The sequence below is a fragment of the Megascapheus bottae genome, chromosome 9 (assembly GCF_031878675.1).
Source record: "Megascapheus bottae isolate mThoBot1 chromosome 9, mThoBot2.hap1, whole genome shotgun sequence".
NCBI lineage: Eukaryota > Metazoa > Chordata > Mammalia > Rodentia > Geomyidae > Megascapheus > Megascapheus bottae.
This window is the reverse complement of record NC_143517.1, coordinates 43,894,720-43,917,310: the sequence shown is the minus strand read 5'-3', so window position 1 is coordinate 43,917,310 and position 22,591 is coordinate 43,894,720. Positions and strand designations below refer to the sequence as shown.

General features: G+C 35.3%; 1 protein-coding gene across 2 annotated transcripts in view; it reads right to left on the bottom strand.

Annotated features, from left to right (window-relative positions):
• The window catches only part of Zfpm2 (zinc finger protein, FOG family member 2), a 405,961-nt gene that overhangs the window by 185,643 nt on the left and 197,727 nt on the right, over window positions 1-22,591 (bottom strand). For both annotated transcript variants that reach the window (XM_090339252.1, XM_090339251.1), the window contains exon 4: window positions 13,250-13,368. In XM_090339252.1, coding sequence (XP_090195378.1) covers window positions 13,250-13,273 — 24 coding nt within the window. In that variant the 5' untranslated portion in view covers window positions 13,274-13,368. The remainder of the gene's footprint in view (window positions 1-13,249; window positions 13,369-22,591) is intronic.

Below are 22,591 nucleotides of genomic sequence, written 5' to 3'. Positions count from 1 at the left end.
AGATTATTATCTAAAGCTCACAGTGATTCTCTTAGCTGTCCAAATTTTGGAAACATTTAATGTGTGTATGACTATATATTCTAATACAGAGCAAAAAATCCACACTTGTCCTTTTCCAAAAATCTCAATAAATAACAAAGGTCTGCTAGACTCCAAAAGAGCTTAACTTGACCATATGTCAATCCAAAGTCTTGCCAAAGTAAAATCAGCATTACAAAAGATAGCCAAAAAAAAAAAGGAACCTACAGTGTGTGAAATTTACTGGACCCTTGTACAAAGCTAAAGATGATATAGGTTTGAAAACTCACCATCAGCAAACTACAAATGACCTCATACATACTTGGACAGTTTCCTTAAGGTTAGTGGCGTGTGTGTGTGTGTGTGTGTGTGTGTGTGTGTGTGTGTGTGTGTGTGGGTTGTGTATCTTTTTTGGCTGACACTGACTAAACAGAAACTATAGAGTCAATGACTTAAAACAGCATCTTGAACCTTGGCCCCTCTCACAGACACAACATTTGACCATCAAAATATTCCATTAAAACATCTTCGAGAAGCAGCAGACGGTTTGGCACTGAACCCTTAGGATCCCATTAAGGGTCTCTGCTGTATTCCATGGCTTGTCTAGTCCAAAGCGGCATACTCTACTCCCACGGAGTCTCTCCAAAGCCATTCGAATCCTCTTTTCCCTTATCAGGCTGATACAGACCTGCATCAACCTCACAGCCTTTGGAAAGGGGCTTCAACAATTTGGGGGAAGAGGGGTGATACAACTGCCTATTGTTTCCTCTCACAAAACCTAGCCACAGGGCACAGATTAATACCAACACACACACACACACACACACACACACACACACACACTCACAACAGATGGCTGCAAACAAGGAGAAACATCTTTCAGAATGCTTCCACTTGATTAATGAAGTAATGGAGCCGACCAATGTTTGATTTTCATCCCACATTGGGTTCTTCCCCTGTTGCCCTGCTCTTTTCTGGAATATCAGCAGGTGGAGTGGGGGAAAGATGGAGATCTCTGCAAATGTCTTCTCCTTTTGGAGAGGTGTCACTTCCTCAAAGATGTGGAGGAATGCAACTTACTAGATTTCCTATTCAGATAAAGGGCAAATTTGCTCCATGCCTGAACTTGTTTATGAAGGTAAATGCTGCCTTTTTGTTGTTGTTGTTTTGTTTCTATAGAACCTTGATTCATCACACATTAGGGCTTTCAAGTTTATCTCAGATGCACACGTAGGTGCGTGTGCACACCTTTATGGAGATGGGTAAAATGGGCAGAGCCCACGTACAGTGGCTTTTAGAGGGGCAACGGCCATGCTACATCTGAGATTCAAACTGGAATCAGAGGGATTGTGTGTGCTCCTGTCCACACGGGAATGCTCCTACTTCTACATGTAATGAGAAACACAATGTATTTGTCTGCCTCCTTAATAAAGGCTCAATTTTCAGCTTTACTACTATTTTTTTCTTTCTTCATACTTCATGGCTCCTCAGTGTCTGCATATGACTGCCTTTTTCACTCCATTCTTTACTGAGCTCTAAAATGTCATAAGTGATGAAAGAAATGAGCTACCATTTTAAAATACAAAGCTACCTCAAAATCACACCGGGCAAATTACTTTTTTTTCTCCAGTTGTTGGAAATCTTTAATCACACGCCTCAGAAATGCCTTCTAAAAAACTAACTTACCTCAAAAAGAAAACACAATAAAGCTGACATGATTCAAAACGCATTTTGACTACTTCACTTTTCTTTCCCTTCCAGAAAATATGTGTTCTTTCTCTGCTTCTGTGGTGCCTGCCTATGTAGATGATAAATACTCAAATGATGTATTTCCGAGTTCCTGGGATAGAACACTCATGCTAGTCAATCAATTAGCATGTGTGCCTACGTATATATAACTGCATGTGTGCACATATAGATGGAGATGTATTCATAAGATGACAACCAAAAGTGCTTCTTAAGTATGTTCTGAGTCAGAAGTGAAATGGCTGTATTGTCTTGGGTGGAAAATTTAAAAAATGAGTAGTCTACTTTCAGCTCACGGACATAATAAAAAGTAATCTAGGTTTGTATGACAATTTGTGTACTTTTCAAAGTGACTAAATACATATCATTTTATATAATTTTACAACAGCTCTCTATGTTGTAGGTTTAGTATAATGACACCTATTTTATAAATGAAGAAACTGAGAGCATGTGAGATTACCCAAGCTAGCACATCCACTTTGAGTTATAACAGTTGGAATTAGAAACCACCTCTGCTGAATTTCCCACACCATCTTTCCCACTTTAGATCTGCACAGTATGTTGGGGGTATGTTTCTCAAAATTATAGAAGAGACTTTTAGTAAGCAAACTGTTATTTCTGATTTTTATATGATTTTGAATGAATCATGCTTCATATATCTTAAGTCACCTTGGTCTGAAAAATTAGTCTCCAAATTTTAAAAAAAATCGCATTACTTTGGAGGTACAGAATCATATTTAAATTGTAGAAATTGCAGTAAAAACATCATTTTCATATATCTTTTACTTTCTCATCTTTGATTTTGGTTACGATCTTTGTAACCTATGATTCTACTTTTTAATTTTTTATTGTGATTAGTAGAAGGGTTACATTATATTTACCAGATAGAAGGTGCATAATTTCACAAACATTGATACCCTTTCTTATGACATGGTCCCCATTTCCCTTCACCCCTTCCCCATCCAATTTCAAATAACCAATTAAGCACATATAGAATATATCAGAAAACAAGGTGAAATATTGTAACAATATGAGATAACCAAGGGAGGACAAATGAGATGAGAGATAACATGGTACATTAAGGACAACAGTCACTCATTATATGGCTTTTGTTTCCATGATTCTACTTCTTAATTCAAAGAAGCCTGAATTTCTTTAGTAATTTTTCCTTTTAATTTTCGTGCTGTTTTGAGAGTCTCTCAATGTAGCCCAAGCTAGCCTCAAACTCATGATCCTTTGCCTCTGCTGGGATTACAGGTGAGGGTCAGCATTTAATAAGTGCTGTTTTATTTTTCTCCTAGGAGAAGCATATATAGGCAAGGCTGACTCACAGAGTTTTATAGGACTAGCTTGGGCAAAGTCATAAACTGGTCACTATCAGGGAAACCTCTCATGATAGTAAAGATAGGCCATGCAAACTGAGGGTTACAGTTGCATTATAATACTTAGCTAATACCATTCTAGGATTACCTCCTGATAATTAGATTAAAAACTGAGCCTAACCCAGCAGGAGAGTTCGACAGTATTATCTTAAGTAGTTTTGATATTTCAGAGCAAATTGAAGAAATACAAAAATGGCTTGTGTGTCTATGTGCTCATGTATCATATCTAAGTGCCAGAATGCATTAATTGCCATGCTGAGCTGAGGATGCTGCTAACTCCTGGTTACATGAGGGTGATACTTATTATAGCTATGCACATAACAGGTGAGTGAACAATGAGAAACCCTATAGAAATAGTTGTAAGATGGAAATTCCTCCTACAAAGTGCAGTAGAAAGACTTGAAAAGACATGTTACTTCGATCAGAAAATGACTGGAGGCTGCTTTGATCAAGTTTTCAAGTAATTTCTTCAAATGCTATATCATTTTCTACCTTCCCCTCCAGCAAGAAAAAACAAACAAAAAACCAACAACAACAAAACAGCTTTCTGTGACTTCTGTTATACAAACAATAGAGTATGAGGTTTCAAAATACTTCCTTCTCTCCGGAGTGCTGGTCCTCACCTTTCTCAGGCCACAGGAGGACTCCAGTAGGCAAAAAGAGAGTAGGGACCATTCTAATGACATCTTTAACATAAACATTATTTTAAGGAAGTCATACACAGTCACTATTCCTGATAGAGAGTAAGAACTTGCCTTCCTCCTTCATGTCAACACTCTGGCAGAGGTATGTACAGATTCTCTGTAGTCTCAACCTTAGTTATATTCTCTCCATAAAGCAACTTTGTTCATATCATGATGACATGAATTAATGTCTCAGACACATCAACAGGACAGTATGGATATTCCTTTTAATAACTCTATGAGGTCATCTTGAATAAAAATATAAAAAGAACAATGAATCATCTAAAATGAAGTACAAAAAACCTTCTTGTCTATTCAAACTTGGCCTAAGTTACAGGTAAAATATTTCTAGCTATGCATCATAAGCCAAAGGCTTTAAATTTCACAAACAGGATAGTTAAGTTAGACTCACAGATAAAACTTTCAGTGATTAATAAATGATTTTTGTCTCTAAGTTCTTACTTTGCAAATCTAAATTGGAACATACAGAACTTGGAAAAATCAGGGGAAAACATAAGTCAAAAGAAGAGGGAGATGGTCAGAGAGCTACATCTAGGAAAGGCAAAATTTATATTTTTTAGTTCATTGTCCTTGTCCCATATGACAATATTCACTGTCAATCTCACAATTCTTCCCTCGTTGTTATATAAGTAAGTCCTTCCAGTCAGTATGCTGATAACCTCCCTGATTTGTTTTTATAGATCCCAACTTGGAAAGAATTCTTTGATGTTTGGTTCCCCCTTTCACATATACATTCTACAAAATGTTTTTGATTTCTTAGGCATCCATACAATATGCTCCCCCAGAACAATGTCACCCTGCTCAAAAGGCAACAACCAAACCAAAAGCTTACTTTAATTCTAGAAACAGACAAATGTACCATGATCCAAGTCTCTGATGCATTAAATGCCTTGCCTTTCATGTCTTCTCTGAACAGCTTTCCTGTCCACTCTGTTTCCATTAATTCTCCACAGAGCCGATAGAATACTGGAGAAGCCTGGATCTTGCCCTCCCTAAGGGACACATCTACAACCTCCATCAATAAAGTATTTCACCAACATCTCCCAAGAGGAACAGGGTACAATTAAAAAGGTTATAAGTCCTTGCACTTCTAGAACCTAAGGGCATCTGTGAATGAAACTGGCTTAAGCCCAATTAGAGGAATCAGTACATTTGTCTTCTCTTGGAACAACTCTGCCCTTACGGTTCCCATCAATTCAGTATAAATCTGACTGATCTTATCCAAGAAGTTAATAGAAAATTGCTCACAGTGGGCGACTGTCACCTCAGTTTCCAAGCGGAGACAGATGGAATTTCCCAGATGGTTTGTCACTGGAAAGTGCCATGCTGGATGAGACTTCACAGGAAGCATGGTAGAGCAGAACACCTTCTTGGCCTCCACCCATGTCATTGCAAGGGATCTAAGACTGATGGTGGCAAACAAATCCTAATTGCTTCAGTGCTTTAGCATCTTCTCCTCCCCAACTGGCTCAAAGGGTCATAAATCTCATGTGTAAATTAGTCAACATTTATTAAGAAATGATCGTGAACATATATCCTTCTTAGGTAACACTAAAGAAATAATAGTTATACATCTCTATCATGATCTGTTCACTCAAATGAAATTAAAAACACGCACATATATATATGGAGAGAGAGAGAGAGAGAGGGAGAGGGAGAGGGAGAGGGAGAGAGAGAGAGAGAGAGAGAGAGAGAGAGAGAGAGAGAGAGAGAGAGAGAGAGAGAGAGAGAGAGAGAGAGAGACTCATGAGGGCATTTACTGTAGTAAGTGTCCTTCTAAGTGGGATAGCTGAAGCAAGACCACAGTGGAAATTGAAATGGAAGGAAGCTGATTAAGGAGACATGTACACCTTTCTTTGCTGTTGGGGAAATAATGAAAAGAAGAAATTGAGCTCCTACTGTGTACTAGACCTTGGTCTAAGCAGGAAAGACTTAAAGATAAAAGATAAACACACATGTGCTCTACAGGGGAAAAAGGCAAATAAGAGATTCCAGTTATGTGATTAGTACCATTCTTCCAGAAAACAGAGAGAATGGCCACAGTTCTTCAGTGGTATTCTATTCCAAACTGCAGGCTTCAGGGAAAGCCTACTTTGCAGGTGAACTTGGGCTGACTCTATAGTCAAAACACAGGGATGGGCAGAGCATTTCAGATACTTCAGTCTGACTGAGGATATTAGTCATATTTATGACATTCTGTAGTTGGGGTGAAGAATAAGAAACAGGGAAATGGCCGAAAGAAGAGCGAAGTGAATGTTGTCATGATTGAGATGAAACGTGAAGGAAATTTCAACAAAGCAATATAAACAAAATAAGATGAAGGCAGCAGAGATTCAGAAAACAGGATTCATGCTGCTTCTACTTCCTCACCCGAGAATACGATCATGAAAGATGTTTGGCTCTGAACAGAAGGAAATAAGAGGGTAATAGCTTCACACAAAAAGAGAGAAGAGTTGATACGTCCAATTCTACATGTGAACAAGCATTTGAGATGTGAGGAGAGGGACAAATATAGAAAGGGGATAAGAAAAGATGGGAAACAACTAATTGAATGAACTCTCTGCAAAGCCAGAAAGGGGCCCAGCAACCCCAAGATCCATGCTGGCTGACTGGAGCTGGAAGTCAAGGAGAGCAACATTATCTTCCTATTCCATCTGTGGAGTTAAGAATAAACTTCAGTGTTAAGTCGCAGGAATTAAGTAGTAAAGGTTTGGAAAAACAGTTGAATTAGGTTATATTAAAGAAAGGATAAAAAAAGCCAAGGTTAGAGGTTTATTTTTTAATATAAATGTCATTTGTGCATTTGTTGAAGTTTTCTGAGTAGATAATCTCCCTGAGGCACGAGGGACAAAGGGGAAGAGAAGAAAGACCAAAAGTGTTTTTGGAGGCAAATACTGTTAAATTAAAAAATAAACCAAGGCTCAGAGAAATATGAGAAATAGACATCCATGGCAGTCTTGCCATCGGATTAAAATGTGCATTAAGAAGGAAGATAGCATTCCCCATGTCAACGTCTGTGATGAGAACAGAAGACCCAAACCAAAGTCATGCTTACCAAAATATAAGTCATATCACAGACATGGTAGAGGTGACCAGAAATGAGTGAGGTCAGTGATAATGTTCCTGATTAGTGCATTCTACTAGATTAGTTTTTACTGTAGAGCATTAATTGTTTTGTATAGCAGTGGTAGAGACTCAATACTGAATAATGTAAATTCAAAAAATCTATGCTTGAACCTCAGCAATAATTTGGATATTTGCTGATAACCTCACTTCAGCATTCAGTCTTAGAAGCTTTCTCTGTATGGCTATACACGAAGCTTACTGGAGGCAGATTCCCAAGGGAATAGGGGAGGTATTCTCTGAGTCGTCCAGCAGGAGTATAAAGGACTGAGCAAGAAAGGGAAAGATGTCTATAAAATGTGCATTAAGCCCGTTGGAGGTCAATTCCACTGGCAAACTCTAGTAGACAATGTAGAACACTTGTCATATTCTAAGCGATGAGGGAGGAATATTAGCCACAAATCTTCTCCTCATCACTGGCTAAATATTACATCCGGGAATACGAATGTTCAGCATGTTCAGTATGCCTGGCTTGCCTTGACTGTGCTTCTGAAGTTGGAAATTTTCCTCAGGTAGAAAAGTCACAGATGTTTCCACTAAACTGCCTTTGACTGGAGAAGTGAGTGCTGGAGGCCTGTGTAGAGAAATATTCGCCACAATGTACATACAGCATGAAAGCTGAAGATGCTGCAGTGGGGATGATCAAGGATGAATGCTGAGAAAGGTGGACTGGGAGAAATGGAAACATCTAATAACAATAACTATGATGATGGGGATCAAGAATTAATTCTTTCCTTAACTATATTGCTATGAAGATAATTTCTTTGAAAAACAGAAGAATTAGTTTTATGCATTAGTTTAGTCTAAATCTTAATTTATTACGTGCATTATTTCATATATTATTTAGGTCAATGAATGTCCTTCAGGAATTTTCTATGTATATTTTTTCCATGTATATTTTTCCTCTGGCTGAACTAATATCAAAAATGCCCTGTAGGGAAAAGAAAACAGGTTCTATTCTGATTGAACAAAATGAAATGAAAATTGTCAAATTTCATTTTGAATGAATTAAACAGGTTATAGTGAGCTTACTAATAGGGTAAGTTATCTGGGACTTAATATTTATGTTCACTTTAGTTAAGTATGCATGTCACATGATCCCAGCAGATGGCTGAATTCAGTCAGTCTAGTTAGCTACTGACAGTTGATACTTTCAAACAAGAGAGGGCAACTGGCACTTAAAATCCAGACACCCAACCTTCTTTGATAGCTATTAGGATTTTCCATGTGCTAACACATATGAGTCTTAGTTTATTACAAGGATCTTTGTCGTTGGGAGAATATGGGAATAACTTCAAAAGTATAATGTGCATTTATAGAAACTACATTTCCAAGGCAGAAATTGAAAAGAACTTCATTTTAAAACTCAAATTGTCAACAGTCATGATATTTTTAACTAACAAAATCACAAGACATTGAATCCTGCTATGTTGTCACTTATTGTATATTATTCTTCAACACTGAAACACAGCTGTACAAATTAGACAAGTCACATGTTGGTGGCTCACACCTGTAATCCTAGCTACTCAGAAAGCTGAGATGTGAGGATTGTGGTTCAAAGCCAGCCCAGGCTGGAAAGTCTGTGAGACTCTTATCTCCAATGAACCACTGGAAAATCAGAAGTGGTGCTATGACTCAAAGAAGTAGAACACTAGCCTTGAGCGGAAAAAGAACTCATGAATAGTGCCTAGGCCCCAAGTTCAAGCCCCATAATTGGGAAAAGAGAAGGAAGGAAAGAAGGAAGGGAGGGAGGGAGGGAGGGAGGGAGGGAGGGAGGGAGGGGGAAGAGTGAAAGAGAGGAAGGGGAGGGAAAGAAAGTCTAGGTTTACTAACTGGCAAGAAATTCACACAATTCATAAATGGAAACACAAATTACCACTTACTTTGAAGCTTTTAATGGCTAACAGAATGTGTGTTTGAACAAAGTGAATATTCATGTGAGTAAATTTTGGCTTATGGGAGCATGGCTCAATGTCAGCAACAGCAAATAGTTTAGAAGATCTCATCTCAACCAGTAGCTGGCAATCATCTGTCACCTCAACTATGACAGGAAGCATAAATAATAACTGTCTCAATCTGGGAGGGCCTGGAGGAAAATGGAGAACCTACCTCAAAAAGAACCAAACCAAAGTGAGTTGGAACATGATTCTAATTATACAGTCTGTCTAGCAAGCATAAAGTCCCAGGTTCAAAACCTGGAAAAAAATAATATTACTAATAATGACAAATAAAAAATGAATAAATGAACTTGGGCAAGACAATTAATAGGACATATCCAATAAGTTGAAGGCCTGAAAGATCAGATTCACTTCTACAGGAAAACAGGAAAGTACAACAATCTTCAGACTCCATTTGTACCAGCTTGGGTGTCAACGTATCAGCCCATACTGCAACACTGAACTCTTCTAACTCCATAAACTATATGAGTTGATTCCTTATCATGAATCTCATCTTATCATCTCACACATGCTGTTAGTATTGTTTCCCTGAAAAAGTTTAATTCCTTAACAGAAAGCAAAACTTAAACACATAAAATTCCTACATCCTATAAAGTTTTTGTTTGGGGAAGTACTTGGAGCCTGGAGCTTGTGGAATTTTAACAGGTCCATTTGAAGAGATGGATAGGAACAGTATTTGTCGATACATTTCAGAGATTGTAACATCAATTTCAGAGACAATATCAATTGTGTGTTAATTGTTTAAGTTCCTGAAGTGTAATACTGAACTATTCTCATGTAAAATTGCTAAAATATGATTATCTCTCATCATCTGTGTATGAAAACCAAATATCATATAAAATTTATAGTTTTTTTACATGTACCTTTCTCCATAAATACAGTTACTCTACTACAGCTGCTATTTTCAAAATTTTAAAGCATCAAATATCTACCAAGATAAGAAGATATGGAAGAGGGCTGCTCTCTGTTCAGTGTGTTATAAGATTACAAGTATAACTTGGTGTCAGATCAGTTTGTTTGGTGTTTTACCACAGCCTATGTTTCTTGGAATGTTCTCTATACATCTAAATGCCTGGTCTGCAAAGGCTTTCTGCAGAAGGTGGCATATTGCAAATGCTCTTCAAGATGGGGACTTGAAAGATATAAAAAGGATTTGACATCTGGCATGGTGACTCAATTAATTACTGTGTTGGATTAATTAGTGTGCTGAGTCTCCTGAGCCAACACTGTGAATCTGAGCACAGTAACATTACATCCATCGGAGAACAAGCAATTTAAAAATGTATGCTAATCCAAATGAGAGTCAAAGTTAAGTAAGGAAGGGTTAGTTAGTAGGCTGCATATTATATTATATTTATTATATTATATTTATTATATTATAAGGAACATTTATCTTCAGGATATGAAATGCCTGTGAAAATTCTAAGAAGGCAATAAAATCTTAAAATAATAGATTTCTTTGCATTGATTTACTCAAGTAGTGTAAGCAGAAACACGCTCAAGTTTAAAAAAAAACAGCCACTATAATCATTGCATATTTTCTCTTTGAAGCTTTTTCTGAATTTGGATTCATGTAAAGATACATTCTCACTTTTATGATGTTCAAATCATATTATAGATATTGTCATCGATAGCCTTTTTCTTCCCATGTACAAAGTAGAAATTCAAAAAGAACCAAATTTACAAGTTTTTTTTAGGTAGACTCCAAATTAACTCAAATGAGTTAATCATCGACACACTGTTTAGAAATAAATCTTCCAGTATGCATTCTGTATTAGTCAACTGACATACAGTAGCATTCATGGTGTTACTAGCAGTACCTAAAAACCAAAAATCAGGAATAAATTCCAGAAGAGGTATTTGCCTTAAAGAAAATCATATTTACGGTCTACTGTAAACAATCTTTAAAATAACCAATATAATTAGATATTTAATTTCTAACATAAAAAATAGAGTTGAGATTATTTTTATAATGAATTATAACCCATCACTACACTGTGAAACCATAGAGAATCCCTGTGATTTAAAAAGTATCAGAAATTCTAGAAAATTTATATATTCACACTGAAATTAAACATTCTACAAAGTAGACTTAGAATTTACAAGGAAATTAATTAAAGCAACAAAACTATGTTGTCTAGGAAGTGATTTTAATGAAAATTTCATCTGTATAGTTTTTTAAACCAAGTATCACAATTAAGCATATGGTTAAAATGTCATGAAACTACCAGCCTGTATTTATACAGGTAGTGATAGAAAGATTAGGTGAAATGTGTACTTCATATAAATTTTGTCTTGATATTTCACAAGAAAATGCTCATGTCTTAAGTATACATGCATTTCTAAGGCACTAAGCAATTGTAGGAATGCCAGAAAAATGAAGTAGCTAATGTTTGGTATGCAGTGATATATAAGGTAATAAATATCTTAATGCCTAAGTAACTTTTTAAGCAGTGCTAGAGAACAGAAACCATATAAAGTGGTTTCAGATACCAATTAACTCCATCTTTGATGTTTGGGTAATCTTACTTTTTTGTTTTACACCATTCACGAACATATCACTCTCTGAAAGGTCTTAGTAGAAAGTTCTGTTAACAAACTAAGGCAGCTGTTGTTTATGGAGTTTATATCAACCCCTCTTTTGAAGACATTGCCTTAAAGTGTTAAGTATGTAACCTGAACAATAATGTACTTGCCTAGTCCTGAATATCAAATCTCTTATTATTTTATAGATAAATACATGGACTTGGGAAGTATGAAACAGAGCTAGAACCTCACAAGGAAGTTTGGTGACATAAATATTTCCTCTTTATTCCAACCATTACTTTCAGTTCTATCAGTATTCTATGTTATATTGACACAGTGCTTGAGTACACAGAGATCTGCCCATATCTTTCCCTTTCATAAAATAACTTAAAGAAGAAATTACTTTCATGCTATAAATTGAAAAAAAAGGAATGACATGCTGGAGAATTTGATACATTTATCCACCTTGCGAGTTTTCTTGTCCCCATCAAGTAGACTTTGTCATTCAATATTCATGAGTTTTTCCTATAGGAACACTATTTAGAGAAAATGGCATTCATCAGAATAAATATGCACACATTAATTCCTGGCTCTTCTAAGGACTGTGAAACATTATTCTGTCTAAGTTGTATTACTTTTATTATGCAAAATGAGAGATGTTTTCCACCTATTATTTTTGCTCATAAAAGGCTTCCATTTCCTAAGCTCTAAAATTTGGGAATGTTGTGTTACATGGCAAAAAGGAAGCTAAGAAAACAACCAGAAGATCATCTGACTGTCAGAAAAGTCAGCCTGTATTTCCTAGATGAACACATTATAATAATCATAAGTGTCCTTAAAAACAGAAGAGGGTGGCAGAAGAGTTAGAATATGGAAGAGGAAGACTGAAGCAGTCATTGATGACATTGAAAATGGAAAGAGACCATGGCCACAGAGATTAGGGTAACCTTGGGAAGACAGAAGGAATTCTAGAGGCTCAAGAATTAAATGTAGCCCAACGCCTTGGTATTGAATACAATCCCAACTACTTGGCATTAGCTGAAGAGATCTTTAAAACAACTAGTTAGTCAGTCAGCAATCCATATAATCTTAACAAGTAGTAGACTTCCTGGTCTCAGAACTGTTTTTTTTTTTTCCCAGTCCTGAGGCTTCAGGTCAGGGCCTGAGGACTGTCCTTGGATTTTTCTTAAGGCTAGAACTCTACCACTTGAGCCTTAGTACCACTTCTGTCTTTTTCTAAGTATGTGGTACCAAGGAATCGAACCTGGGTCTTCGTGCATGCTAGGCAAGCACTCTACCACTAGGCCAAACTCCCGGCCCATGGTCTCAGAACTTTTTACAAAAGTTTTACAAACTTTATTTTATTGCTAATTTTATTGCCAATCATTTATCCTTCCCCTTAGAAGTACAAACACCATTACTAAGGAATAATAAAGTTGTTTATTTCTTATTGTTCATGTAAACCAGTAATGGCTGACAATTAATTTATGTCATCTTAAAACTAAAGGCAATTGTACATATTATTAAATGTGAATAGTCTTAGTCTGGCAAAGCAGATAAAGCAATAAGCTTATAAATTACCTTTCTAGCCAACCATTTAATATGAGTAAGCTGTTTCCTTCCAAAATGTGTGTATATTACTGTCAGACCACTTGGAAAATATCCAAGTTTGGCAGTTCATGAAAGCAGAAAAAGAATCCCAAATTTACTTTCCAGGATTTCACTGAGACACAAACAATTTCTAGGCTATGACAACATTTGAACAGCCGAATATTTCAGAAAGTCTACATACCAAAGAATTGTTATTCAAGTCCATCTTCCCAGCAAATGGTCCCCAGGTTGTTCCCACAGGAAGTTGTTGCCGACTCTGAATCTTTCGTTCCCCATCTTTCTGAAACACTTCCAGTTCCCCTGCAGACAATGAACACAGAAATATTTAGAATGATTTCACATGTTCCTTAATAGTCACCTCTTCAGTTTTGGCTTTTACATGCACAATATTCTAAGCATTCAGAGAAGGAGAATCATGCTTTGCCTGAAAAACATTAGATTTTTGTTATCCCGAGTTGAAAACATCATCATAACAGTATTCAAATTTAGTCCAATTTCTTTCCTGCATCATTACACACGCACACTATCATATTAGTCAGTTGTTTAAGAACTCGATATGATAATACATTTTCACAAAAGACAGATCCAATATCAAAAAGTTAGACTACAAACTTTAGGACAATACTTGAGGGTTAAATTTCTTTCACTTATTTAACACTTGGTGAAGATTATCTCAGTTATTTTCTTTAAGGATATGAAAATCTTCTGAAATAATTTCTACATTCAATATACAGGAAAACTGACTGGACAATAAGTAGTGATATTTATTCACCCAAATAAAAATAGTTTATACTGATATTTTTCCACTGTATATTTTGCGGAGGTAGGGGTCTCTGTTAGTCAATGGAAAAAGACAAAAGCTATGAGGAATAGGAAATTCAGGTCTGTCTTCCTCTTAAACCAGAGTAATATTTCAAATCATTAATGAGAAAAAGGAAATGAAGCCAATATACATAATTGCATGTAGCAGGAATTCGTTAAAAGCTTTGCTAAGAAGTAGATGACTATATTAATTTATATATAAAAGTCAATAGATAAATGTTAAAAACTCCCAAGCAATGGTACTGAATTAATTTTTAATAAACAGGAAAATGATCTCAACTAGAAACTGAGGTCTATTTTAAATAAGTAAATTGGTGATGTTTATGCCCTAAGATTATTGCTGGCTTGCCATGACAATGCTTTGCATTTTAAAATTTTATCTCAAACAGTTTACTATTTTATAATCATATTTCTTTTCAGCTTACCAAGCTGCAGACTTAAGAATGACAAGGAACTGAATAAGAAAAATATAAGTGAAAAATTATACAGAATAAAAAATACTGTAAAGTTTGAAATAGAACATATTAACAAATAAATCCTACACATGATAAGTATTCCATGATGGGTAACATGAAGCTACTCCAGCTTCATTTCAAGCCAATAGCTATTTTCTACTATGCAGATGCAAGTGATAATTTAAGAAGCAGTGCCATCTACCTGAGTTCAATTATATCTACTCTTTTATGCATTTATATCACTCTTTTAGTAACTCAAATATCAGATATTGCTTTTCATTTTTATCACTGCTTATTGTAAAAATCAAAATCATAGACTATAAGCCACAAGCAGTTCACAATTGAAAAATTTGAACTTTTAGGATTATCATCCCATCGCTCCAGCACTGGAATACTGTATAAAAATGAAAGAATTCACTAACATAAAACCTATAACTACTTTCATTCTGGTTTTTCAGATGACCAGTAGGTAAGAAAATTTATTGAGGCTTCAAAAGGATAGCTGTATCCCTTACCTAAATACTAGTTAAAAACTTCCTTTTCCACATAAAGATGATGTCCACATAATTGTTGGTTTTACACATTAAAAGAACAGTTATGTCACATTTACTGATAGAGAACCTGTGAGGATCTGAGAAACTGTTTTCCAAAGGTAATTCATCCTTTCTTCTTGCCAATAACATACTTCATTTGTAAAGGGTTCAGACTTAGTCAAACAGTGACTCCTTATCTCTACTGATGGATTTACAATCAGATCTGTCTTCTAAGGGATTAAGTACTACAAACTTAGGGCAGATCATAAAAGTGATATCTAGATATCCCCAGATTTTAGATGTCTTTGACTATGCATTATCATTTTAAACAAACCAAAAGTACTTTGTAAGTCCTTAAAGAAAGTCATAACATGGAGTCCAGTAATTGTCCACACTAGGGACTCAATCTTTTCAACTCTATTAGGTAAGAATGAAAACCCCAGTCTCCTTTCTTCCTTGTTAAGAAGCTATTTGGAGGTTTGGGGAAATATTTTGTGTGGCTGGAGTAATTAAAAATCATTTATTCACTTCACTTATTCAGAACTTTGTTTATAGAGAAGCATAGGCATAGTGTAATTAATTAACACACATAATGTAAATCTAAGTTAGGAAGAGCAACAGAAACAGGATACTATAGAAAGGGAAGCTAAATTTAACTTACATGTGCTTAATACTATGTATTTAAATGTTTTCAAAGATTAGTGTTATGAAACAGAGGAAAAGCAAGACTTTTTAGTCTCAAGTCGTCTAAAACATGTAAAATACTTTTTATTTTGGGGGGAGTTTTGCTCCATCATTTTTAAAATAAGGGTTAATACCAAAGTACAATTCAGTAAGATTTTTTTCAACTTAATAGTCTTTTATTAATATATAACTCTAGAGATTATACTTCACAAGAGATAGAAAGTCCACTGAGGGCATGGTTCAGTGTATAGGTGGGTTTACAAGATCTACCTATCTTAGAAGCAACTTATAACAAAATGCATGTTTGACTGGAAATCACTCAACATATCAAAACAAGGAAAATCTTTCAGTTCTAATAAGGTTACTCATTGCTTTGTTTCTTCTTTCATTACTTTACACATTTATTTATTCTTTCTGCGTGTATATATAAATGGATGATAGACAGATAGACAGACAGACAGACAGATAGATAGATAGATAGATAGATAGATAGATAGATAGATAGATAGACAGACAGATAGACAGATAGATAGACAGACAGATAGATAGATAGATGAGTCTGTTAGGTAAGTTAGGCCCAAACATGAAGCGACAAACAAAATTAATTTGGACCTGAAAAGTCCTACTTCAGGTATTGGAATCTATATAGCTTAGAGACTTAAACTCATAGAACTAGGTTAATTGATTCTAGGAGATGGGGGGAAAAGTATGGATCATATTTGGGTATGTTGCTTAGGCACTGAATCTTTGGCAGTGTACACAATGAACAACAAGGAAACCTAAAGGAATAGAGATCAGTCAATGAAAGTGAAAATTTGGAAAAGAAAGAAAAGGACGAGATAAGGTAAAGTACAAAGGCGTCTGAATTGAAAGAAATTTTGTAGACAAAAAAGTCAAACACCACTGAGAACATGCTCTAAACATAATAAGAGTACCTGATTAATGAACAAACATTTTGGGAGGGTAACAGGCACAGAAATGGGGAAGTAAAGAATGAGCAAATGCAGCATTAGACATTGTATTGAAAATCAGCTACACAACCTGTGAGTAGGAGAGAGAATGGGAAAGGTTGACATTGTTCAAAAAGAAATGAACTTATTCCTGACTTATGTAACTGCAACCCCACTGTACATCACCTCTATAATAATAATAAATAATTCTGAAAAAGAGTACCCAAATAGGTCTTATGAATCAAACAAGTTAGATAACCCCCTTAATTTTACTTTCTGCATACAAAATATGAATCACTATATCATCTGTCAGTAGTGTTGTGAAATTAACACCTGCAAGTAACTTATAAGTACTACTTGACCAGAAGACATTTAAAAAATATGTACAGATTTTCACCACCATATCCAAATATTTCCTCTTTGTCACCTCTACCCAAATATCTCACCATGCATTGACTAGTCTCCCCAATATCTCCGAGATTTGATCTTCTTTTGAGAATTTTGCAACTCTATCCATTTCAACAACCTACATCTCTAATTCAGGCTCCAAAGCTCTTCCAGAATAAACATGAAATTTAGAAAAAGAAAGTGACAAATCATATCACTGATTTGTGCAAGCTCTTACATGAGCTAGTTCACTTTTCACAAATCAAATTGAACATTTGCCCTTCAATTTTAATTCTATCATAATATTGCTATAGTGGCTCCCCGACTTTGAAGTTTTATTGTTGTAAAAATGTGCTCTTCTCCCAATCAGAAAATTTTTCTTTCTCACTTTTGCCACCTACCCAATTTAGCTTGAACACCTTTCTGAGAATTGCTCCTGCTCCCTGGCAGATGCTGCCTCAATAGATTGACACTGTCATGTGATATAGCCCAAATCTATTCCCCTTCACAAAGCATCTCTGAACTTAAGAACAATCTGAGTGTGCTTGCCTCCTACCCTCGCTGGAGTCACAGTAGATGATGATATAGTTTCCCATTTAATTGTACTTTTCAGTCTCCTCCCTAATAATTCCTTTTACCTCAATAAGAAATAAACATCATTATTTATTATATATATATTTCAAACTTTGCATATATCTGCTGGTAGAGACATACTGTAGTATGCCATATATGGCAGTTGAAAATAAAAGTTGAACAAGATTAATTGGATGAAGATTCTCATAATAACATACACATTAATTTTTCAACAGTTAAAATTGATATTTAAATTAAAAAGTATGTGAGCATATTCTCTAAATACTACAACAACCACACATTTCATTAGTTCAACCTTTCTATTGTTTTTTTTAGGTGTTAGCCTCATCTCTTGAAATTCAAACCCAAAGGAAAAATAAAAGCTGCTCTTTCTTTAATCTGTTCATATTTTCATAGTCGTTCTTCAAAAAGAAGCCTTATTTTTTTAACATGCCATGTAAGTTCACAGCAAATATTTGAGACACGTAGGTAAGACTAATCAGTTCTGGTAAAAGATAATATTGTTAGTGCTGAGGGCGGTTTCTCTTATCTTCTTGATAATACATACTTTAAAAAGTCTGTGATTACTCAAAGAATTTTGATAGCTTCACTTAAAATATTTTTCTAAAACCCTAAGTTAAATCACTAACAAACATCCCACAGCTTTAAAAAAATATCAAACTAGTTTTGGTCCTAAACAAAATAAAAATGTTTAAAGTCACCAAGCAATGACCTTAAATATTTTTTTTCATTGAAAGGGCTATCAAGACATTGTTTGGTATTTTTCTTAATAGGATCCTTGTGATACATCTTTACAAAGCAAATAGCATCTCAAAAGGGAAGGATCAAGATGTGGCCCTTTTCATATTACTTATCAGCAGCCATATTTCAGCTAAATCCAGAATTAAGTTGGTGATATAAACATATATGGTATTTATAGGCCATCTCTTAATCACAGACCATGTCCTAAGGCTGGGCTCCCATTTCACTAGAAGACAGGGTTGCAAGCAAATGAGATGACAGGAGATCTTATTTCATTTGCTGAAAATAAACTTTGGATTGATTTAAACTTGGTTTTCAGTATATAACCAAATTTCAAAGCAGACCACATGAATTGGCTCATAATGTTTATCAGGCCTTTCTATAGCACCAGGCTAGAGCGATAGAACCCATATTTATATTTCCTTCATGGATGGAAAACATTATACATCATGGTATCACACATGGACAGCCCGAAGTCATGCTGAGTTCAAAAAGTGCTCAAAGATTCATTTTCAAAGTCAGCCAAGGTGGCCAAAGTATGGCAAAGCTTTTGCTGTTTTATGGGTTATAACCATTTGACTACTGCCTGCCAAATACATGGGGGTTAGATCATTTCACTGTTGATTTTTTTTAAATAATCAAGCCACAGTGTTGTCATTACATAGGCTTCCACAAGCCTTAATAGCCACATGCTTTATCTGCATTTAAAGACAAATGATACTATTTCTTTTGTACTGTGTTGATGCATCTCTAGGCACTGTTTGACCAAGTAAATGATAGTTCTTGGCTGTTGGCTACAAATTGCCTTATAGAACACTTTTCTAATTTTCCTTCTCAATTTTTGACTCACACAGTCACAACACACACTAAACTACAGTTTTGAACATAAACTTGAAATACGACATTCTCTATTCAAGTACTCTAGTCAAACCCTGATAAATCAGGCTGGCCAAGCAGTGATCTTATCCCTTCCGACTCTTTAATAAATCGAATCTTGTAAGTTCCTACTGTTGGAAGTTGTCACTAAATGAAATTGTGACCTTATCCGGCACATGAACTTATCCTGCTGACAACTCCATTTATTGTGTGGATAAGAAAGGAGGGGGAAAGAAAGAATAAAGAAAAAAAATGATATATTTGATCATTTTTATCTTAGCCATATGTAACTCTAACAGATGGGATCTTTTTGATGTTCCATTAATGATTTGCCCAAGATGAGTCGTTACTTAGAGAAAAATGCCTGCCCTAGGTAAGTGCTGGGGCAGTGTAGATGGTATTAAAAGTGCATGCAGAAGTACTGGGTGACAGCCGCGAATCAGAAGTTATTAGTCTAACACAAAGAGCCCCGAATGAGCTTGTAATTGCACTAGGGAAGATAACATAATCGTGGTGGCAAAATAGAAACATTCCCTTTTCACACAATGCATTCAATACCTAAAAACTTTGCAAGACACTGGAATTGTCTAAAACCTGGAAGGACTTAAAAATATCACTGCATTTCTCAAGAATTCGAAATATTTCCTTGGACTATACTTTCTAAAATGTCTCGGTCTATAAAGTGCCATTGAGGACAAAAGTTTACAAGCTGATGCTATTAAGATGAGCACATGTTAAAAATTTAAATGTTTGGTTACTCATTATTCTGCCTGGCTTTAAAAAATAATTCTTGGGCTAAGTTTCTTTCTATGGTAAGATCCATTGAAACCTGCCAATTATCGATTAAATCATAATAATGATTTATGACTTTTAGTGACAGCATATAATTGTTTGTTAACTTACTAGATACTACTGTTTTATTTCAACACCAAAAAAATGGTTTGGATGGAGATTAAAAGACTTAGATTAGAAACCTTGAATGGATGAAACATTCTGATGTAGCAATTATAATAAGATGAATTTCACCTGGAAGAAAAAATGTCTACAGTAGCAAGGCTCTATTTGGGACTGAGGAGCTGATCATTTAGATCACCCTTTAGACTGCCAAAGGATACTGGAATGACTTGACAGATGAGCAAATAACATGGGAGAAAATGATAGCATTACCTTGAAAGTTTTAGTCTACTTCAGAGAAGTAGGACTTTAAGGAAGAATTCAGCTAAAAGAAATATGCAGAAGACCAGTGTAAAAGAGGTCTTCCATTATAAAGTTTAAAATTTCCATCCAAAGAAACAGAATATGTGTAACATGACTACTTTTAAGAATTAAAACAAAAAAGCCATAGAGTTATTCAGAATGTGACACGTCACCAATGAATATACATCTTAGGAGCCTGGCATTGCCAGAATATTGTATATAATGTTGAAATCTTATAAAAAACTCTTCATTATTGGTGAAAGCCACTAAGTCTGTGTGTCTTGGGGAAGCCTAGGCCTTCCTTAGAGGTAGAGGAGGTACAAAATTCTGGGTGTAGGAGAAGGGGGATTACCTGATGGCATAAACAAAGTTGTGAAAACAAAATTCTCTTTACATTGAATTAAAATAATTGTAGGTAGTGGGGTCAACACTAAAATAATTATAACTACCTTACTCCATTCTCTTATTGAAGGGTTTCTTTAGGAAACTTTTTGTATTGTTGTCTGAAAATATTTTAGTTTCTGGAAAATTTAGTATATCTCTGTATGGACACAAAATGATTATTATTAAACTTTGAACTTATATTGCTGAAATATTTACTGAATGGTTTTGAAAAATGCTTAAAATATCTAATATCTGAATGTTAAGCAAGCATAGTCATTTCCATGCAATTCTGGTATATTTTGTATATATATATTATATATTATAGTATCTATTCATATCTTTGCTGCCATATTTATTTTAGAGTCCCATGTAAATGAAAAGAAAATCTTGCCAAAAGCTGCTCCTTGACATTATTTAGAGGCATAGCAGACAGTTGATCTTGCTGTGTTTTGGAGGTCTAAACCAAATTGTATGTTTGAAGTACCCATCATTTATGTTATATTTAAATTGAACCATTCTTGGACATTTATTTACCATCTTTTGAAAAACTCTTCCCTGATTCACTCACCTAGCCTCTCCTTGTTAAATGTGCTGATATCCTTGCTCCACAATGATTCTCTTCCTACATGCAACTTTTACAATGCTTTGTACCTGGGTGTATAGAATAAGTTCAGAGTTTTTTAGCGTTATGTTTATTGGGATGGAGCTCAAAGCTAAAGTGACTTTTGAAGTTATCAAATTAGGAATGATAGTAGGACTCCAAGCTAGGTTTTCTGATTCTCTCTTACTTTATCATACTGTCTCCTTTGAAAAAGAAATTAACAACTAAACTAAGAGGAAACAGTGATCTCAAGCTCCAGTATCATATCAGCAGCCATTAGAGTGGACTCATTTATAAGATTAGCTGCCATTTATTTGGAACACTGACTGTACATGTCTGATGGACAAGACCACAGGGCAAGTTTTAAAGGAAGTAACGCAACAGGAGAAATCCAAATACAATGCCTGAGGACTCGGGGAAAGCATTTCAGGAGAAAGGGTGGTAAACTTACCGTATAAATGCCAGAGTTGGCAGTGGTCATTTACATTTTTGATCCCCCAAGTTTTGGAAATTCTGAAATACATGCACTTCAGACAACAGATATTCATGTACCCACACTGATGATATTATAAGGAGAAGTTTAGTTAATAATATAATTTAATTAAAAAAAACCTCCTGTGTTTTAAAATGACATTACTAGAATAAGATACATATATATATAGTATAAATAATGTTATATATGTAGCATACTGCATGGTATATGATACTATATGATTTGTACTATGTGTACTATATAGATATATGTAATATATATGTATATATACATCAATATACATATAGATATATGTAATCTGTCTGTCAAGCTGCGTTTATCCCCAAGGATGCAGTGTAAATGATATTAGAACACACCAAAATGAGTCAACATGTCTTCATTTACACCGACAGCATGCCTTCCATGAGTGATCCTCTGATGGTAAATTTCAGATAACAACTGCCAAATGGCAACAACCCTTTATTCACCTTTTCTAACTTGCAAACTGTCGTGTTTTATATCAGCATTTAATACCTCAGTGATTGAAATATATATATGTGGTTTTTTTTTTTTTGCCAGTCCTGGGCTTGAGCTCAGGGCCTGAGTAATGTTCTTGGACTTTCTCAAGGCTAGAGCTCTACCACTTGAGCCTCAGCACCACTTCTGGCTTTTTTCTATGTATGTGGTACCAAGGAATCGAACCCGGGTCTTCATGCATGCTAGGCAAGCACTTTAACCACTAGGCCAAACTCCCGGCCCCTGAAATATATATATGTGTTTACCATATGTTATTTTTCTCTTCCCTATCCCTCTCTCTTTCTCTCACT